The sequence below is a fragment of the Falco cherrug genome, chromosome 7, assembly GCF_023634085.1.
Source record: "Falco cherrug isolate bFalChe1 chromosome 7, bFalChe1.pri, whole genome shotgun sequence".
NCBI classification, from domain to species: Eukaryota; Metazoa; Chordata; class Aves; order Falconiformes; family Falconidae; genus Falco; species Falco cherrug.
The window spans coordinates 64,924,403-64,944,236 of record NC_073703.1 but is presented as its reverse complement, the minus strand read 5'-3'; the positions used below and the strand labels follow the sequence as shown (position 1 = coordinate 64,944,236).

The window sequence follows — 19,834 nt, the reverse complement described above, 5'->3', positions numbered from 1 at the left end:
AAGATGATAGCCTGAATAAAGTTGGATCCCCCTTGCTGGGGAAATGCACTGAATCTTGCAGCTGACTGTCCTTTATTAACCCAGCCTTTGTCTTGAGAAGTCCTGGTGAGGTCATTCGTCTGGAAGGCCACTGAACTACAGACCTTAAGCAGAATTGCTTTTCAGGCCAGGAAGGGATACTGGATTAAATGTTGAAGAGTAGAACAGTGCAAGCAGAGGCTTGTGTTAACCCTTACAGTATTAAGACTGAAATTTCTGTTGCTGCATCTGCTGATTTTTTTTTTTCCATCCAGCCTGACTGATGGCAGTTCAAGAGGAAAGTATGAGTTTTAGCCTTTGCTACACAGCCGTGTACATACTTCTTACTCTCTGGCAGCTGCCTCTGTGTGTGCAGACATACTCACCTGTTCAGATGATTGAAAGAGAATGAGGGTTCTTCCATGTCCATAGTGTGGCAGGTACAGGGCACCTGTACGTAATCTGTCTGATACCATCACTCAGGGCTGTGCCTTTGACTTCTCAGCTAACTGACAACGTGAAAGTTTAAATTGGAAAGAAAGACAGTACAGACACCTTGTTTTCTCTGCACAAGCTGAGAGCAGTACAGAGGGAATTTTATTGTCTAAGTGTCAAAGGAAGCAGGAAGAAGTATCACAATGAAAGCTATGGGAAGTGCAGTAAGAACTAAATCTAAATACAAGTTCTGTGTTGGCTACATAAGAACACAGAACCACACTGATTAATTACAAAAAGACAGACATGATATTGTTCTTAAAGAAAGAAACCTTCCATTTCTTAGTTCTGAGCTGTACGGGTGATAAAGATGTAAATGGCTTTGGAGCACCCTATCAGTGCTAGAGTAGAATACTGATGTGCATGGAAGGGGACCACTCTGGTCCCACTAGCACCATCTCAACCCTGACCTGGAGGGAAACTCTGCTCTGCAGAGATTATGGGGGATTCAGTAGCCTTCTGGGTCTAAGTTGAGTTGCTTTTGAGCAGATGGGGCCAGGGCACCACTGAAGTGGTTGTGATACAAGTAAACACCTGCTCAGGAAACAAACAAAAATATTCCCTAAGGAGTTCAGCTTGGCTGTAGAGGGATGATCTCCACCTTGCTCTGGCAGAGCAAACACCAAGCCAGAATAGCACTTGCTTTCTTAGATTAAGTTATAAATCCATAATGCAGGTCTTAATGTTGACAGGACAAGAGTGCAAGACCACTGGAATATGGGGGGTTATTTCAGCCAGACTTGCACACACAGTACGCATGGGACACAGGGCACCTCCTGCCTAGATGAAGAGCCTGATCATCAGGACCACTTGAAATGCTTCACTTAGCAGGAGCAAGTGGCTAAAGCAACCACCTGAAGTGACCAGCCAGAGCCACTGAAGCAAGATCAAACCCATCTAATCCGGACTCTTGCCCTTTGGCAACAGGAGCATTTTTCTGTTCATTATGGTTTCTTAAACTCTGCAGTTTTAAGGACAGTCATGTTTCAGTCTATACACCACCATGTGAGCCTACCTTAAGGGGCAGGCACCTGATTAAGGCTTTCACCTGAAATAGTTTTTTTTAAAAAAAATATTCTTCATGTTAAGCAGATCTGATAACAGCAATACAGCTACTGCGTGAACAGAAACTAAGTTTCAACCACAGTTCTGGAGTAATTTGTTTGGGTAGATCTAAGCATACTACTGACCCATACAGTGGCACACAGGTAAAATAGTCAACTGAAAAAAAGCACTCCACTCCCAGCTAAAACACTTGCTTAAACATACCTTAAGTTCCTAGAGACTCATTTTGCTTATCACATCAGAGTTAAAAAAAGGCTAGTGTGTCACAGACTGATGGACACCCAGCCCCGCTCTTTAGTATATGAAGTTTATATCAAGAGTGACACTAGCAGAAAGTTTTGCTTACTAATCCATTCATCCATTAAAAAAATTGCAGTTGGCCAGGTATCAAGGGACTTGGCTACACAAAAGTATAAAGAAGACCTCTTATTTCACGGTTTGCATTGCATTTAAAATAGTTTTGCTAGTAGTAGGCCAACGTTTGTTCAAGTCTTTCAAAGCTCACCTAGAATTGACATACAACATAGGCAGTGTCTATCCATTCCACTGGATATTCGATATGCACTGTGTGTGGACACAGTTCACTTTCACTGAGTTCAGAAGGACTTGTACTGCAGAACAGACATCAGATGAGACCTACTGAACAGTGGAATTTACACTCCAGAGCTACATGAGCAATCATATTAATATTTAACATTAAGCGATTAATAGGACTCCTTAAGATCTTTTTTGTTCTGCAGGCACTAAGAAGTATGAGTTACAGTCTAGTTCCTTCTTTTAATTCCTTCTCTTTAGCTTTAATGACTGCACAAGTAAAAAAAGACTCACCTCCAAACTTTTTCCTTATGGTTAAAGGCAGACAGACCAGAAGCCAGAACAGGTGGATGAGGGAGGAAAGAAGCAGAAGTGCAAAAGTTCATCTTTCATTGTACCCTCAGGTTTCCTATGGCATAAAACTGGATTGCGGGAATCCTCTGTCACAGGGGGATGTGGTCTTGTTAGCAAGGAAGCTAAGCTTTGTATTGAAGTGATTCATCTTGTTACAAAGATGGGGGGAGCAAAAGCAAGAAGGGGAGAATGTTTGGTTATTTTCCAGTTTGTTGCACCACCTGCACCATGGAGATGCAGAAACAGCATAAAGGGTGGGAATTCTACCACATGGAGAAACATAGTAGGCAGCTTGAAATAGTAACCTTAGTAGAAGGCTCATGTCTGCTCCTGTGTCCATCTTGAGGAGTGACTAACATTAGATACATAAGAAGAATTAAATGCCTCCTAATGTACATAATTGTGCAACTAAATCTTGAAAGAGGATATTCTTGTCTGGCTACAGCTGAGAATTAAGAGACCTCGAACTCTACCTGTCATTCATTCCCAAAACATCCGCTTCCTTTGGTTTTCTGAGCTATTGGCCTCGGTTACATCCTGCAGGAAAACGCTTAATTACCAGGTCAAACAAAGCATTTTGTTTTAAGCCATTCTGCCCTGGTGATCTAACACTGCTGAGCATCCTTTTTGCCCTGCTCTCAAGAAAGCATCATTAGTTTGCAGGTGACCCCTCACTTGTCCCATCTGTTTTGAAGTCTTCCTCCCCCCAACACACTTCCCCTCCTTTCCATCTAAAAAGGCTCAAGTCTGTCCAGCTATTGAATGTGCTCTGTATGAAGCCACTAATTATACTCAAGAGCTTTCCAGTTACTCTGAATTAACTAATTAACCACCCAAAGTCACAGTGCAGATGCATCCTAGTTTTATCTAAGTAGCTTTTATAATTTTTTTCCCCCCAGATTTCATCCACTTTGATAAAACCTGGCACTCAGTTTCCCTTGCTGACTGCTGCTTGTGTTTATCATATGATTCACAGTGGCACCTGAACGTTCAGCCCGCTGCATAGCAAACGTTATACAAAGGCAGTTCGTGGCTTCCAAGTGACCCATATTATTTACAGGTAACTGTGGTACCTTTACAGCTAACATCATTGTTAGCCTATTTAACATATTTAGACACTAAATACGTTAATTTACAGTCACACAAAATTGACCAGAAAACACATTGAAAGGGGTGCTTGGCTTGCTACTGTGTCTAATTTCAAATTGTTGCATATAGCTGGAGTCCTCCTGGTTGTACAGCACAGCAGAAAAATACAGACTACAGAGAGCTTGGAAAGACAGGCTGCAGTGGTGTGGATATAGTGCCTTGCAAGTTACATCACAGTTAAGGATGTACAATTAGGAACCTGTAAGGCCTCAGTTAAATCGCTTGTGGGTGGTGCTTCTAGGATTAACGCTGCTTTAACCCTACAGAAGAGCTGATTTGTTTGGGGATAAGAACCCATTCTCTGCCACCAGAATAGCGCTGCTTATACGAGGGTGTGGCACAGCAATACTGCAACAAAACACCTGCTAGAGCTAAGCTCCATCATGTTTCTAAAAGGTTGGCAGGAAAGAATAAGCCCAGTTCTAACAAAATTAAAGTCTAGCTGCTTGTCAGTGCCGTGATAAAACAAGACTCAGTTTCTCTCAAGATACTGCCACTCCTAAGCTCAGTGTTTGCATCCCGGTGATCACCTCAAGGCCATGCTGTTCTGACTTCTGGCAACCCCACTGTTTCTAGGCCCTAGGCCTCAAAGAGATGTCTGACAATACTCCAGATTTCTGACAAGCATTACGCTGTTTAATCAGTAGTACAACACTCCCCTGAAAAGAAGCGTAGGAAGAGTAAAGGCTGTAAGCGGGCAAAAAGGCTCGGCCCAGCCCTGTGGCGATGGCTAGCCTCAGTGGTGCTGTTAAATCCTGTAGCTATCCAAAGAGCTAGAAGACAAGCACAGCTGTGGGACTGGGGTGAGGAACTACTTTCAGGAGGCTCCAGGCTGAGCTGTCAGGAAAGCAGCTGCAACCTCCTCGAGCAGGACTTCCCACCAGCAGGTGTCTGTAACTCTAGCACTAACGCTACAGTGAGGAAGGGACAAAGGAAAAGAAAAATGCTTGTAAAACCCATTCACATCGTTAAATCCTTCTTTAACTGTTCACTCTTAAAACTCATACCTCAGTGACTGAAGTGCCCTCCACAAGCTTTCACAGTAGCAGTCACTAGAAGTTAATAGAGAGAAGGCTGATGAAGAGATTACACAGAGTTCAGGCTTCCCACTAGCCCCTGCCTGCCCCTGCCTCCACTGCTGGGACAATTGAGGTCTCTGTGCATGTTTTCATATGGCAATGGCATAGGCATATCCTGGCCCACTCAGCCACAAAAGGACTTACAGCAGTTCACCAGCATCACAGTGGGTAAAGAGAATCATCATCCCACTGTTTACCTCCTCAGAGACAATGAAATGCTTTGAAATAGGCAGGACTAAACACAGAAGATGTGGTTTCTCCAGATGAGAGGCCCTTGTACGATCAATAAATCAGGCTGAGCAAATTCAGCCCTGTCTCTCATAAAAGCAGTGATAAAGAAAAGTGTTCATAATGACAGACCCAGGAGTTTTTGCACAAGATGCAGGGGCCATCCCATTCCAGCATCACTTCTTCCTCAGCCCTGCAGGCCTTGCATGGATTGAAGACTTCTGTGCAGACAGGGAAGAAATACTGTTGACAAGATGCTTCACCTACTTGCTGTCAACACAAAAAAATCAATAGCAAGTCTGCTGACCCCACTCACTTCATATCTTCCTGCAGCAAACTCCCACTAATATACAGATATTTTTTTTTTAAATACTTGTTTCAGTGAATTAAGATAGACACCTCTCCCAGAAACAGGCAGGTGAATCCTCTGGGACCCATGGGATCCAGCTCTGGGACTGGCCCACTAGGAAGTACCTGGGAAGATCAGCACTGTTCCATTCCAGCTCCCCTGTCCCCTTTGTCAGAATCACTGCAGGTGGATCCAGGTCCCAGTTGTGGCCAGCAAGAAGTCTGCGGAGCCAGGCACCCAAGGCACAGCTCTCTTCACACCCGGATCTGGTACCCATTGAGGTCTGGCATGGCTTTGGAATCGGCAGGCTTCTTCTCACCAGATGGCCTGTGAGCAAAGATGGTAAAGAACTATATAAAAACTGTTATTTCAGTCAGGAGGTGCCGACAGCACAGGAAAAGGTACAGGAAAGCTTCAGACTTATCCTACGCTATTGAGAGCAGGATTATTCTGCAACCTCCAGTGACTCTCCTAACAATCTCCACAGAAGAGAATGCAGGTTAGGAAGAGTAGAAAGTCCACTCTGGTGCCCCAGATCAGTTTCAGGAAAACAATCTCACTGACAGCAGTGTAATTATTGGAATCTCTTTGGGACACAATGTCTGTGAGACATCAGAGCTCAAACCCCTGCATAAGGTTAAATATCACCTAGCAAGGGCACTGTCTATTTGAGCTGCCTTCCTCCTCCCTGCCAAAACAAAAAAACCAAACAGCCGCCCCCCACTCCCCAAGCAATGATAAATTCATAAAGGCACAGACTAGGGAAGAGTGCTACTGCATGTCAGAAAAGTATCCCCTGTTATAAAGAACCCCAGTAAAGACATCAGAAGGAGCTGAAACCAGACAACAGGGTGGAGTCTGTGAGTAAAACAGAGATGCTTTAGATAGGTCTCCTGCCCTCAGCCCCACTCACCGTCGGTCTCCGCGGCTGTTGCGCCGATGGGGGCTGGCCTGACCTCTCTGTGGGGAGGAGACATCTTTCTTTCTGTCCTTGGTGGGAGATGGTGGCCCAGTTCCTTTGCCAATCTGCCAGAAAAATTAAGAGCAATGAGCAGAAAACCAATACGAGTAGTAACCTGAAAACAGAAAGCCTAACAACAATTAATTATATGGGAATACAAGACAAAAAGGTAAGGCAAGTGCATCAAAAACGCAAAAGCCAGAAAAAGCAAGCTACAGAGACAGCCACAATGGCTCCAAGGACTGTATACAGTCCAAGCTAATCGCAACTGCAGTACTGCACAAGCATCCATTAGGGGACCGGCCTGTACACAAAGGAAAAGAGCCCCCAGCCTCCAATTCACCTTCTACTCTACCACCATCTAGGAGAGCCTCCTGCCACTTCATTACCCCAGCATACCATCAGCCAGGCAAGACTGGGTGCAGCAGTGAACTACTTCTCCATCCCTGCTGCTTACCTTCAGCCGCATATCACGGGCATGTCTCTCAAGCTCTTTGCGGAAGTCCTCCCGGGTTAGCTTGTCTAGATCCAGGATGGAGTGCTTCCACTCGATCTGCTCCACACTGTGTGGGTCATGGGACACACAGTGGCCCAGCTTCACCTTTTTGAGAGTGTGCCAGCAGCGGCGATATGCCTCCTCAAAGTCAAAGATGAGTTCACTCAGTGTGCGGAAGACGGGTGCTTTGTACATGAGCTCCTCACGTCGGCTGATGCCCAGTGCCCCATAGCGGCCTCCAAAGTTCACCCCCAGCACAATGTGTCGGAAGTAGTTCCCTGAGAAGTGGGTTTTGAAGCTGATGGGGAAACGGTCCAGCGTGGTCATGTTGTTGGTGAGGTAACTGACAGCAGCCACTGTTCAGGAAACAACCAGTGATACCACTTTCTTGACAAGATCCTTCCTGCTCCAAACCCTCCTAGCCTGCTCAGCAGACTCGCCACCGATTCAGGCATCACATCGGCAGAATTTGTTCTCCAGATCAAGAGTCCAGCTAATTGCAAGCTGCCCTACTTTCAGCTGGGTCATGGGGAAACCAGACTTGGCCTCTTCATCAAGTCACTCAAAGGGAAGTTAATTTCAAGGCAGTTTTGTGATGCAGACGTTGCAATGCTAATACCTGAAACATGCTGCATTCCACAGTCCCCAAACTGCTAACGCTGCAGCATTATTCCTCAGTTTGTTTTAATCTCTTTTACTAGCTACTGTTCCACACACAAACTGAGGAACCTTCAGGACAAAATACTCCTCAGACTACCCTTTCGAACCATTCACTTGCCATCTCTGCTCCTCCAGGTAGCTTTGCCAGTATGCATCAAGAACCTAGAGCCTGAGCGACATAGACTAAACCTGGAAGATAGCTAGGAAAGATGTGTACTTAAAAGATCACACACAATAAAGGTATTGCCTAAGCTGGCAGGCAGTGTTAGACATAATAGTAAAGTGACATACACCATAATTAGAAGTCAGGGAGGATCCCTAACTTATTTTAATGTAGAACACATACAGGCAGCATTGCAGTAAGGGAACAAAGTAAGTGTCCACAAAGGTCTTCCTGGACTAACTAGATAATGTTTTTGCCCTTCTTTAGATGTTCCTTAGATCGATCCTTTATCTTTTACTCATATGTGGAGCTGTCCAGAGCAGCACCACCCTCCTTGGGGAAGGAGGAGCAACTCTGAAGAACAAGTTCTGACATTTCAGAGAATTGCTTGGATTTGGATTTTATTCGTGGGATTTTTTGGGAGATCTGGGGAGGGAAACCAGAGGGGTGTGGCTTGGTGACAATATTAGCAGCCTAAAAGCATTCTAAGAGAGCAAAGGAGAAAACACAAGGATGGGTAGACATGCACAATTCCAAGAGGAAAGGATACATTCCCAGGATCACAGCTTCCAGGCATTTAATTGGCAGGGCCTCTTTGGTCATTTCTTTGGCCAGATCCATCAGCCTGCAGAGTGGGACAAGGGAAAGACGATGAGACTTAAGAGGCTTTATGCTATGCAAGTATGGCCAGTTCAGCCCTTTTGCACTGTGTATGTAAGTAGGTTTCCAGGAGAGAAGGTGGCCCACTGAGGACAGGGAACAGAAGAAAATATCTTCTTTACGAAGATATTAAATCCAAACCAGGTCTCTACCACATGCTGTCGCTGCTTACAAGGAACTCCCTTCAGTGAGTTACAGCAAAGCTGCCTACTAGGGCAACCTCTGTTCTCGGGGAGACCACAGCACTTGGCTCATTGAGTTCTGGATGGACACCAATGTGACCACAAGCAGAAGCTTCAAAGGACCAAAAGCCAGCAATGTTTGCCTCATAAGGTTCAAGGACAGTGAAGCCCTCTTCTCTGGCATCAATCCTACTCTCTATTCAACAAATACTGTGGAGGAGACATTGCACTGATTACAGCACAAGACATTTGGGGTCACATAAGTCTATGGACTAGATCAATAGTAAGAAGCCAGTCTTGGAAGACTCCCAGTATGCTGGCCAAGAGAGGCAATGAACATCAGGTGCTTGTTGCCAGGAACTTACGGGGCACAGCGCCTCCCAAAATTTGCAGTCAGGAGAATCCCCCTTGTCCTTCAAAGTACGAGGCACCAAAAGCTTAGTGAGCCTAGATTCTGCAAAGGCACTCACAGGAGCTATGAAGTTAGACCTGTAAAGATACCTGGCTTTTATGAAGCTTGTTCAGGGCAGGACCTGATTTCAGAATCCATCAGAAGTTCATACAGTTACATTCCAATTAGAAGCAGGCAGAATCTGCACATCTTTGAAAAGCATTTACATTATTTTACTGGATTTACCAATTCACGACAACAAAACCTGCTTTTGTCCTTGAGAAAGGCCAGACGCAGCTCTGCCCAGCCATGCCCCAGGCAACAGACAATATGAAGTCACATAAAGTAGGACGGAGCTGCAGTTACTGAAAGCCCCAGGTGCCACCTAGACCTTGGTCAGGGGATGGAAGAAAAAGCAGTGAGTATAAGCAAGGCCCCAACATCTTAAAGCAAAGATTAAATGCAGTAGGGGCTGCCAGCACTTACCCAGTCAGAGGTCTGCTCTTCTTAATCTCAAAGAATTGTGTCCCAGTGTGATTGTACCTGGAGGCAAGAAGTTAAGGGCTGGACAGCTTGGAAAGCAGAGTATGAAGATAAACCTGTCTGAAGAACTTTCATGTTACTTATTCTTACAGCAAAGTCATGATCCCACAAATATAACAGCAATGCAAGAAAGTCCCCACCTCCCTCCTGCATTTCTCCCATTTATAGTTACTTTTTACTTCCACTGTATTTCCTTCCTGTCAATTCTTCTCTTTCTCTTCCCCACACACAGGTTTCCACTCGATTTCCCAAAGGTCCGTGCTGACAGTACATGCTGTGCTCGGCTTTGCAGTTACAAGGGCAGAACAAAGTTTGCTAGATCTCTGCCTGCTCCTGTCTCTACAGAATGCACGGAGCATTGAAATGTTCACGGTATCTTATTCTAAGACTGACTGGGACCCAGTCTAGAGCACCTTGAATGGTGAGAGATGCCAAAAGGTCTGCTTCCTTACCTTGTTTTAAGGCTGAAGCCAGAGCTGGCTGTATATCTCACCAGTGAGATTAGACTGTGCTTGCATGGCACATACCTGCTGTCCAGCACAACAGGGATGGAGAGATCTCATTCCCAGGACAGAGTCACAGGGACAGCTCTGCATGTAAAGGGCCAGGATACTACAGATGTTCAAAAGCAGGGCAGCTGACCGTCCTTCAGACAGCTACAGAGAAGAGTATTCGAATGGGATGACCTGAGAGGCAGTTTTCTCAAAACCATAGCTCACCTGTGCCTCAACAGTGAGGTGACACAGTTTGTAGTCCATCTGAGGCCTGGCTGTCAGGGTCTCAGATACGCGTGTTTTTAACGAAATGGCACTGTAAAGCCACTGACCTAGAAGGGTGGGTAGTGGGGAAGGGCCCTTGACAACATGCCTATTTGTTACACGGAGTGAACAGGATCAGAAGGTAACTTGGGCAGAAAAGAAACGAAACGGAGCAAGAAAACAAACCATCATCCCAAGTCCAGCTTCCTGTTTCCAGGGAGCAAATTTCAGTTCCTCTCCAGCTATGACCGAGCTTTTCTGTTTGCAGGGAAAGAAAGTCCCCTCACTCCCTCTTTCTGGGTTACCACACCAGTGACTAAGGTAACAGTAAAGGATACTGAAGCTCCCTGATGTAGCGCTGTACAGCTTCCAGGCGCTCAGGGATGGGGGTGGACGGCTGGAACGCAGGCACACTTGGTATGGCAATCTGAAATGGGGAGCAGAACATACATCATTGCTTCCAAACCTCTCCAACTTCTTGCTGAACTCAGTGGCACATAGCTACAGGGAGTGTGTTTCTCTGAAACCAGCCCCTTTTTGCTGTCTGAAGTGACTACACCAGGAACATTCCTCTGCTCCCACACTGATAACTGGGAAGGAATTCAGTATGAAGCACCACCACAGAGCTGCAAGAGAAACTGTGAGAAAGGCTCCTGCATTTAGGCAACATTACATTGGAACAATTAGATAAAATTAACTGACAAGGCAAGATGCTAGACAAGAAGGCTATCACCTGAAGGAGCTTGGTTGGACTCATTTGAATATGCAAACTGGAAGAATCACAGAATGGTCAGGGTTGGAAGGGACCTCTGGAGATCATCTAGTCCAACCCCCTGGTAAAGCAGGTTCACCTAGAGTAGGTTGCACAGCATCATGTCCAGGCAGGCTGGGTGGGTTTTGAGTGTTTCCAGAGAAGGAGACTCCACAAGCTCTCCGGGCAGCCTGTCCCAGTGCCCTGTCACCCTCAAAAGCAAAGAAGTTTTTCCCTATATTCAGACGGAACCTCCTGTGCTGCACTTTGTGCCCGTTGCCCCTTGTCGCTGGGCACTGCTGAAAAGAGCCTGGCCCCATCCTCTTGGCGCTCACCCTTAAAGATACTTGTATTCATTGATAAGATTCCCTCTCGGTCATCTTCTCCAGGGTAAACAGACCCAGCTCTCTCAGTCTTTCCTCAAAAGGGAGCTATTTCAGTCCCCTCATCATCTTTGTAGCCCTCCACTGGACCCCCTCCCAGCAGTTCCCTGTGTCTCTCGAACTGGGGAGCCCAGCACTGGACACAGCACTCCAGATGCACCTCCCCAGGGCAGAGCAGAGGGGCAGGATCACCTCCCTCAACCCTGGTAGCCACACTCTCCTAGAGAAGGAGAGAGAGGCAAAAATGGAAAACGAGTTTCCCCAAAGCAACCAGAGCATGGAACGGTCCTGTAAGCAAGGGTATAAAGGTCCTTCAGTGCCTCCTGGCATCTCAGGTGAGTTGGCACTGACTAGGACACAGGCTTGACAGCATCACGACTTCTGCCCTGAAGTTTCTGTTGTTTTGAATTACGTGGTCAGAGAATGATTTCTGAAAGTTCACCACTTGGACTGCTGTCCCATTCTGATGCCTGAGTCCGGTCAGATTTTCCTCACCATTTGCCCCACAGGGGATAACTGCAGCCTTGTTAACAGCTGAGAAAATGTGTCCACAGGACAAATAAAATGGAGAAGACACAAGTTTGGTGTGACTGACAGGCTTGGAGAAACAGCCCAGCATTTTCCCTCTGAAGGATAGCTCGTGCCTTGCAGACAGCCCTCTGATACCAGGCTGCAGCTTTTCACAGCACTTAGGTTTTTAGCATTTCAGTTCCTCCTCAGACTTGCCCCAGAGCTGGGCTATCCCCAGCTAAGAAAGAGTGAGTCAGAACTAGATCTTCCCTTGGGCCTTCCCCTCTGCTGTGCACAACTGCCTCTGCAGGCCATAGTTTTGTAGCCAGCAGTGCTGCTTAGCCACTCCTCACCCTCCTTGTGTATTTCTGCGGCCGCTCATTTCCATACCTCCAGCTGCTGCTCTGGGCTGGCATAAGCAACTGGTGAGCTGGGCCAGGCACCTAAACCAGCTGAAAGCCAAGCCAGCAAGCATGGGTAGTTTTCAGTCAGACCAGTTCCCTGTCCTGGTTTGCCACATGGCCGCACTTTGCTTATGCCTGCACGGCAGAGGGGCAGAGACTGCTTAAGGTTAAGAGATGGGCGGTTGCTGCCTCTGGAAACTAATCTGTAACTGTTTTTCAGTCTAGCTCCAAACACCATCAGCAAGTAAACACTGAGCCAAACCCAGTCTCTTATCTATTTTCTCTCCCATGTTTTGATCTTTTTTTTTTTTTTTTTTTTTTTAAACTTAAGTAGCATCATTTGGACACTCGTACCCATTTTTCTAGCATCTTTTGGAGCCAGTGCCTCATTTCTGTACCCTGTGTGGAGCAAGCAGAGGCACCAGCCGGCTCACTTGCAGGAGACAGCACAGGAACAGCAGGAGCAGATGTGAAACTGGGTTTGTTCAGCCACAGCAGGAGCAGGGAAGGCTCCAGAGAGCAGCACAGGGATGGAGCCACCTCTGGAACTACACGAGCTGAGTCAGTTTGGATGCTGTGAGCTGACACACTGACTCACAGGAAATCATTTCCAGGCAGAAACAATGAAAGAGGTACCAACCAGGACAGGCTGACTATTTAACTTAGTTTCATTTCTTCAGCATGGAGACTTTCATGCTTTTTGAGTGGAGACAGACACGTTAAGTGCATGTTGACAGCACAGACTAATGATTCTGGGTAGTTACTCTTCCCTTTACTAGTACAGACCCCCAGATCCCTTTTCCTCAAAGGACTGTGCAACAGGCAGCGTAATGGCAACCAGTTCAGCAGGGGACTAGTTAATGCAGAAAAGCCTCCTGCACCTCAAGTAATTAAACTGATGAAAGTACAGCATGCTCGCTCTTTCTCTCTCAGATCTGGGCCTGCAGCCCAGACTGGCCTGCAGTTTCTTTTGCTTCAGGTCTGTAGCATTTTAATGGGGCAGCAGAAGCAGGAGGAGAGGAATAAGGTCTCCATCCCTCAATCCCACACTGACAGGATGGGACATCCTAATGCTTTGTTCTGGCCCAGCATCATCCACTGCACATCTCAGAAGGGTTATAAATATCAGGCAGTCTTCACAGTCCTCCAGAAAGCACAGAAGAATTTATTTATAAAAGAAAAGACAGGAAATCAGATCTATTTGGCTTTCCTTTTAGTTATTCTGAAAGCTGGAGAGAGAGCTAGGAAGAGAGCCCAGATTTCCCAGAGTATGTATCTCTGCCAGGCTTAGCAGACTGACTGAACACATCCTTGGTCCTTCATCACTTGTGTGGAGGGGTGGCATCACCCCACTCCTAGATCCATGCACCCCAGCAGGCTGGCATGGGACTAGGACTCTGCTTTTAGAAGGGAGATCCCAACAACAACAGATTTTTGTGTACTGGGAGGGCCACGCCGCACATGAGACAAGGCAGATGGCAGTGAGGCAGGGACAAAGCTCCACTCTCAGCCATACCACAGAGGTGCTTTTTTGGCCAGCCTAGTTCAGCAACAGTTTCTTTTACGGTGCTTATACATATCCAAGTGCCTCCCTAATAACTTTGCAAGCGACTTGGGAGCAGTATCAATCCCAGCTGTTAGCCTAACTGAAGAAACTGGATTTTTTCCCCTCTCTCTCTGTGAACCCATTAGATGCAACTCTTCCCGTCTTTGCCCTCATAACCACCGCATCTGAAAGCCATCATTTCTTAATGAGGCAAGCATGCATCGCTTTGTATTTCTAGCGTGTGCCCATTTAATGGTCCCAGCAGCTCCAAGCAAAGCAGTACTCCACCCTGTCGCTACAAAGGAAATGACCTGCAGGAGGCTGGCGCTCTCAAGCCCAGCATGCATGGCCGATAAACTTCAGTCCTGCCAGTGTGGCATGGCTCACTCAATACCCACTCACTCCAAATCTCCCTGAAGGAAATGGAGGCCAGCAGAGATCTCTGAGCTCTCACGCCCCAGTGAAAGACACAGCCCCTGCAGCTGACCTGTGGACATATAAAGCCTGATCACAGCCTCCTGCAGTCATCATTTTACAGTATTAAGTTTATTTTATTGACAACTCTATTTTATGGACACCCAATGCTGGCTACAATTCAAAGCCAACAATTTCAGAGCAGGCAAACCACTGTCCAATTCCCAACACCTAAAAAGGCTTATTCGCCCTCCAGCACATGGAGAGTACTTGGCTTTTCAAAGGAGCTAGCCCTGCAGAGTACACTCATTTGCCCTAATCCTCATCTGTTGCATCAGCCACTCAAAGAAACTTGATGGCACAGAGACAGGTGGGGATACAAGCAGCCCTCAAAGATAAAACACATCCCTAGAGGGCAAAAGGAGCTAGGAAAACAGAGCCCATCCATCCTTGCTACTTCCTGGATCCCAGCATCCTCTCAGCTGTATGCCTGGTGAGCTTGGGAATGGGATCTCAGATTGCAGAACAGAGTAGAGTTTATAGGCCTGGTTCCCAGGGGTGCTAGCAGATGCCAAAAAAAAAATGGATAGCCCAATTTCACCTGTTTTTGCAAGAGCTCATACCACTTGCATCCCCTAACTGTACCCCTTTGACACCAAGACTATCAAGTGAGAACAGTGGAAGTACTTCCCATTAAGACCAAAGCCAGAGACTGAACACTGCATTGCCCTCTGCTCATGCGCTGGACTCGTTTGTGAACTTCCTTCTTCCATTTCCCTCAGCTCTCCCAGCCAAATCGGCCCTTTTGGTCAGTAAGTAGTGGGTGTTCTGACTGATCTGAAATACTTCCAGCCTGCACCCAAGCTCAGGATGGAGTCTGAGGGAAGAAATCTGAGAAGGAAGGAAAAGTCTAGTGGGGTTAGAATGGGGGCTGTAGTCAGGATTCAAGATTTGTTCTGGTTGCTGCCACAGATGCCTATAACTTCACAGCACAAAGGAGGTTACATCACATGCTTCTCTAGAGTTCCTCGTGGAAAGCAGTATGGATAGGCTGGGCTCTATGTAATAGTGTGTTCTTGCATACCTAAATTTACCTTCCCAAGGAGGTAAGTCCTTGCTAAAAAAAACTTTATCTCTTTGGATTTGAATTTCCGCTGTTAGTGTGATGGGAATACTCCCAACACCCACCAGCTGGGTGACACACCAAATGTTTGCAGTGTCTTTTGTTCACAGGATGCCAATGAAAGGGGGAGATTTTTCTGCGGTTGAGGTGCAACACCGATAGCAACAATCACAAGAACGCGCATGCAAATGTTTCAGCATGGCACAAGGTTAAGTGAAACCATCGCCAGTTCCTCTGGCTGCTCTTTGGGTAGAGTTTTCTGTAGCGAGGGCAAGAACATGCCTGGAAATACAACATCTGCTCCTACACCAGCAACAAGCTCTGCAAGCGCTCACCAACTCCTCTTAAAACTCTGGCATCAAGAGTCTCTGTTCCGACAGACACCGCTCCGTGCAGGAGTGCTTCTCGGTGTGGGACACTGTGCCCAAACCCAATTTCTTCAGGTTCAGAGATTCCCCTCTGCCTGCCTCACTCACCCTCCCGCCTCAAGCATTCAGACTCCTCTGAACTTAACCCTCCTTGTCTTTTCATCATTTATCCAGTGTTCCCCTTCGGGGCAATCTGACCCCCCTCCCAGAGGCTTGCACATCAGCCATCTGAAGTCTCTTTTCCAGCAAGGCCTGGGAAGAAGACCCCTCTTCTTCACCCAGGCAGGAGCGCCCCGCAGCCGCCCCCCGCACTCCGAGCGTGGCTTTGCTTCCTGCAGAGCACCCCCGGGGGACCCTTCCCGAGGGATCACTCCCGAGCCGGGGAGCCCGGCCTTCAAGGGGGGGGGGGGGGGGGGGGTGCATCCCAGCGGATGTCGCCGTGTCCCCTCATCCCCCCGTGCGCCCCGTAGGGGACGGCCCGGCCCGGGCGCTGCCGCCGGCACCTGGCTCGGCTCCGCACCGGCCGCGGGTCTCACCTTGGGCAGGTCGGCGGCGCCCCGGATCCTCTGCGCCACCCGGTCCCCCTCGGGGTGGATCCTGCCCACATGCCGCCACATCCGCTCCCAGGTGGGCTCGTCCACCGGCAGCCCGCCGCGGTTGACGAAGAAGGGGACGCCGCCGTCGCGGAGATCCTCCTCGCCCTCTTCCTCCTGCTGCTCCTCGTCCCGCGGTGCCGCCGCCTCGCCGGCCGGGGGGTGCCTGGCGGCGGCCGCGGCCCCGCCGCCCCCCGGCATCGGCATCGCCGCCGCCCGCGCTCAGCGCCCGTCGCCCGCCGCCGGGCCGCCGGGGGCTGCGTCCCGCATGGCCGGCGCGCCGGGCACGGGGCGTCACCGCCCCCGCCTCGCCCCCGGCGGCGTCGAGGCGGAGGGTTTTCGGGGAAAAGGGGGAGAAAACGCCGGGCGGGGCGGCGCCGGCCGCCGCATCAGGCCGCCGCGGCGGGGGAGGCGCCGGCGGCCCAACCGCCCGCGGCAGTGACGGCGGGCACCGCGCGGGGCGGGCCTGCGGCCGGGGCGCCCCTGCCGCGCCGCCTCCCGAGCGCTGCGCGGGGCGGGGGGCCGGGCGGGGACAGCCGCCGCCCCGGCGGGTGCTGCATGCGGGGTAACAAAGCCCCGCGCGGGGCGGCGCCGGGCCGGGCCGGGCCGGGCTGGGGCTGGGCCGGGCACCGCTCCGCTCTGCTCCGCCCCGGGCCGGGCGGTGCGGGGTGCCGCAGGCCCCGGATCAGCGGCGGGCGCCCACCGCCGTACGCAGAGGCGCTGTCCGCGGGCGATAAGGCCGGGAGCCGGCTGCGGGCGGGCGATAAGGGGGGGAGGGGCGGCGGGCGGGGAGGGAGGGCGCGAGCGGCGGGGGGCGGGGCCACGGAGCGGCCGTTTAACGGTCGGCGCGAGGGGCAGGTGGCGGTCTTCGCTGGGGCTGTAGGGCGGCTGAGGGAGGAGGGCTGGCGGGTCCCCCAGCCTTCCCGCCCCAGCCTTCCCGCCCCAGCCTTCCCGCCCCAGCCTTCCCGCCCCAGCCTTCCCGCCCCAGCCTTCCCGCCCCAGCCTTCCCGCCCCAGCCTTCCCGCCCCAGCCTTCCCGCCCCAGCCTTCCCGCCCCACGGTGGCTGTGAGGAGCTGGGGCAGAGCTACCAGGTAGAAGGAGGGGGGCGGCAGGGAAGGTAGCTGGGGTCCTCCTGTGCCGCCTGAGCCAGAGGCACAAAGTAACCGCGAAGGGTGGGCTGTCCCCAGGTGGCCGATGTGTGCCTGATCTCGGGGTGTGCCTCTCATGGGAGTGTCCAGCAGGGCTCTTCTGCCTGGAAAGAGACAAAAAGTACACTTTTGTCAACCACAAGTGAAAGACAGCGTTTTGCTCTGGCTCCTCGGCCTGGTTCTCTGTCTCAGCCCCCCCCCCCATAGCACTGAGTGTGCCGCTGTGGTTGGAGGTTCTCCAGTGTGTTCCTGACCTAAGGGTTGTGTCCTCATCCATGAAGATGAGGCTATGTCTTGCCGTGGACAGGGCTGCTGTCTGTGTCTTTTCACCACTCTGATATTAATCCATTTCAAAAGCTCTAGTAGAAGAGAAGCGCTGCAAACAAATGGCTGTTGTTCAGCATCAGTGTGGGGAATGGAGGAAATGGATCCTGCGTCAGGTTACCATGGGATTTGATGAGTCCAGAGGACTGGGTGTAACCTTTATGGAGTCTGGCAGAGGGTTTCAGAGAGAAATGCCACTTTGGTAATGCTCTGTGGGCAGGTGTTCACATGAGGTTGTTTCTGAGGGCAGAATTAAATGCCGCATCTCTGTTAAACTCAACCGAATGTTCATTTTTTTTTTTCTTTCAAGAAAATTAAGCTAAACACATATCCCTGCTTCTTCCTTCTGCCTTCCAAACAAATCACTGGCATTGCCTCATGCAACCTGCATTGATTTCTGGAATACTTAAGCATATGTTTCTTCACTGAACAAGGATTTTCTCTTGAATGGGGACCTTGAACAGTGTTGATTTATCACTTCAGTAAGGTTTTTAGTGGTTTTATGGTTGTCTTTGCCTTTGACCTGTGAGCAAGTGGTGGTTGGTAGAAGTTGACTCCTTATATCTAAAGAGGCAGTAAAGCCTGTGGCAGGAATCGCTCTGCAGCCCCTGAGTGGATGCATTTTTGTAAGAATAGTTCATACTCTTCCACGTCCTTAGTCCCTTCTTCTCCAGTGGTCCCCAATTCCTCTACAGACACAGGACTGGGAGCGTTCCAGTCATGCAATGCCAGTGCACAGGCATACTGGGGGGACATCATCTGCATTTTGGTTGAGTGCCAAGTATATTTCCAGTAACAGTGCTGGGAAATGGACAGGGTGCAAAGGCTTTAAATGCTTCTTTTAGAGTTGTATTTCCTTCCCTGGCTGAAACCAAGCACAGCCGTCTGTAAAAGCAAGGATGCTAGTTCGGAGTTTGAGCACCAGCACTAATTCATGGCTGGTAGTTCGCATTGCCTTCTATACCTCAGCTTTTCTATCTGTAAGAGGGAAATGCTAATAACGCTGGCTTGTGGCCACAGATTTTTGTAAAGATTAGTTGACCTTTTTGACATGTTAAGAATTATTCTTTCCTAAAAATGAAAAATACTGTTTTATAGTAGAAGTGAAATGCAGTCCTTTTCTCTTTAGTGCCTTACAATACAGTCTCAAATCTCTGTTGGAGGAAATGTAGCTGTTAATCATCATCAGGCCTCAAAATAAGGCTTGTCAGGGGATTTTTGCATGAGTTTATATTAGTTAATTATTAGGCAGTGTCCCTCCCTTCTGGCTATCACTTCAAATAATTTGGCAGCAGTGGAGGATCAGTATTTTTAGGTAATAACATGGCAATACACTTTGTTTAGCTGGTAAAGAATAGAGCACAGCCATGCAGAGTGAGCCAGTCCCTGCAGTGGGGATTGAACGTAACTGAGGTGACAGTGGGGGACAAGGACTTTGCTACCTCTTCTGCACAGCTGGTGTTGCCTTGTCTGTGAATGTTGTTACCTGTGGTGCAGGCTGTGTAATAGACATTAAACACTGCCTCTGATTTCTAGCAGCAGATTATTGTGGCTAGGATGATGAGGGACCAGAATACCACTCAATTTTTGTTTAATAACAATATAAATCTTCCATTGACTTGTGCTCTGTAGAGGACGACTGTGCAGACACTCTGAATCACAACTGAGAATGTTTTGTTAAGACAGTTAAGATTTGCTGTTAGTGAAATAACAAATAATATTGATAAAGGTTTGAAATGAAGTCAGAGATTCTGTGAACAAAGAAGTTATTTCATAAGATATAAAATATTTGGTAAAAGTATTCAAGTGGTGTAGAAAGCATTTGAAAAATAAATTCTCTCCCCAGCTCTTATGGGTGAATTGGGAGTTTCCCCTCTGCTGGAGAAGATCCAAAATTTCTTTCTGTAAATGTAGATAGTGAGTGGTAGTGTTGACTTTGTGTCATAATTTCTTTTACATTTTGATTAATAGTTCATTTTTTTTTATTCTGCCCATCATTTGTTAGTATGCTGTCTTTTTTTTTTTTTTAAAAAAAAAACAACTTCAAAAGCACCAGACTATTCTTTAAGCAGTGTCTTTGTGAACTTGCATAGGAACAATTAAAACACCAGTAATTTCTCATTCCTGATGGCAATTTCAGGCCACTATTTCCATAGTTCGGTTAACATACATTTTCTTGGTGTGA

At 48.6% G+C, this 19,834-nt stretch overlaps 2 protein-coding genes across 3 annotated transcripts in view; one reads left to right on the top strand and one right to left on the bottom strand.

Moving 5' to 3' along the window:
• Positions 1–15,940, top strand: part of ANGEL1 (angel homolog 1) — a 31,578-nt gene extending 15,638 nt beyond the window's left edge. Inside the window, exon 11 of the mRNA XM_055716155.1 lies at positions 15,327–15,940. Within this exon, the coding sequence (XP_055572130.1) occupies positions 15,327–15,337 (11 nt within the window). The 3' untranslated portion in view covers positions 15,338–15,940. The remainder of the gene's footprint in view (positions 1–15,326) is intronic.
• On the bottom strand, positions 575–16,691 carry VASH1 (vasohibin 1). 2 transcript variants are annotated; one of them, XR_008733160.1, is made up of 8 exons: positions 16,121–16,691; positions 10,424–10,512; positions 9,271–9,327; positions 8,102–8,176; positions 6,690–7,071; positions 6,185–6,297; positions 5,397–5,598; positions 575–5,143 (listed from the first exon to the last, which is right to left on the bottom strand). XR_008733160.1 is itself a non-coding variant. In XM_055716160.1 (7 exons), exons 1-7 carry the CDS (start codon positions 16,382–16,384, stop codon positions 5,526–5,528), a joined length of 1,053 nt encoding a protein of 350 aa, XP_055572135.1. In that variant the 5' UTR covers positions 16,385–16,691; the 3' UTR covers positions 575–5,525. The 2 variants fall into 2 exon arrangements, 1 of the variants encoding a protein (XP_055572135.1); XM_055716160.1 differs by having other exon boundaries at positions 575–5,598.
• Positions 16,692–19,834: the final 3,143 nt, after the last annotated feature.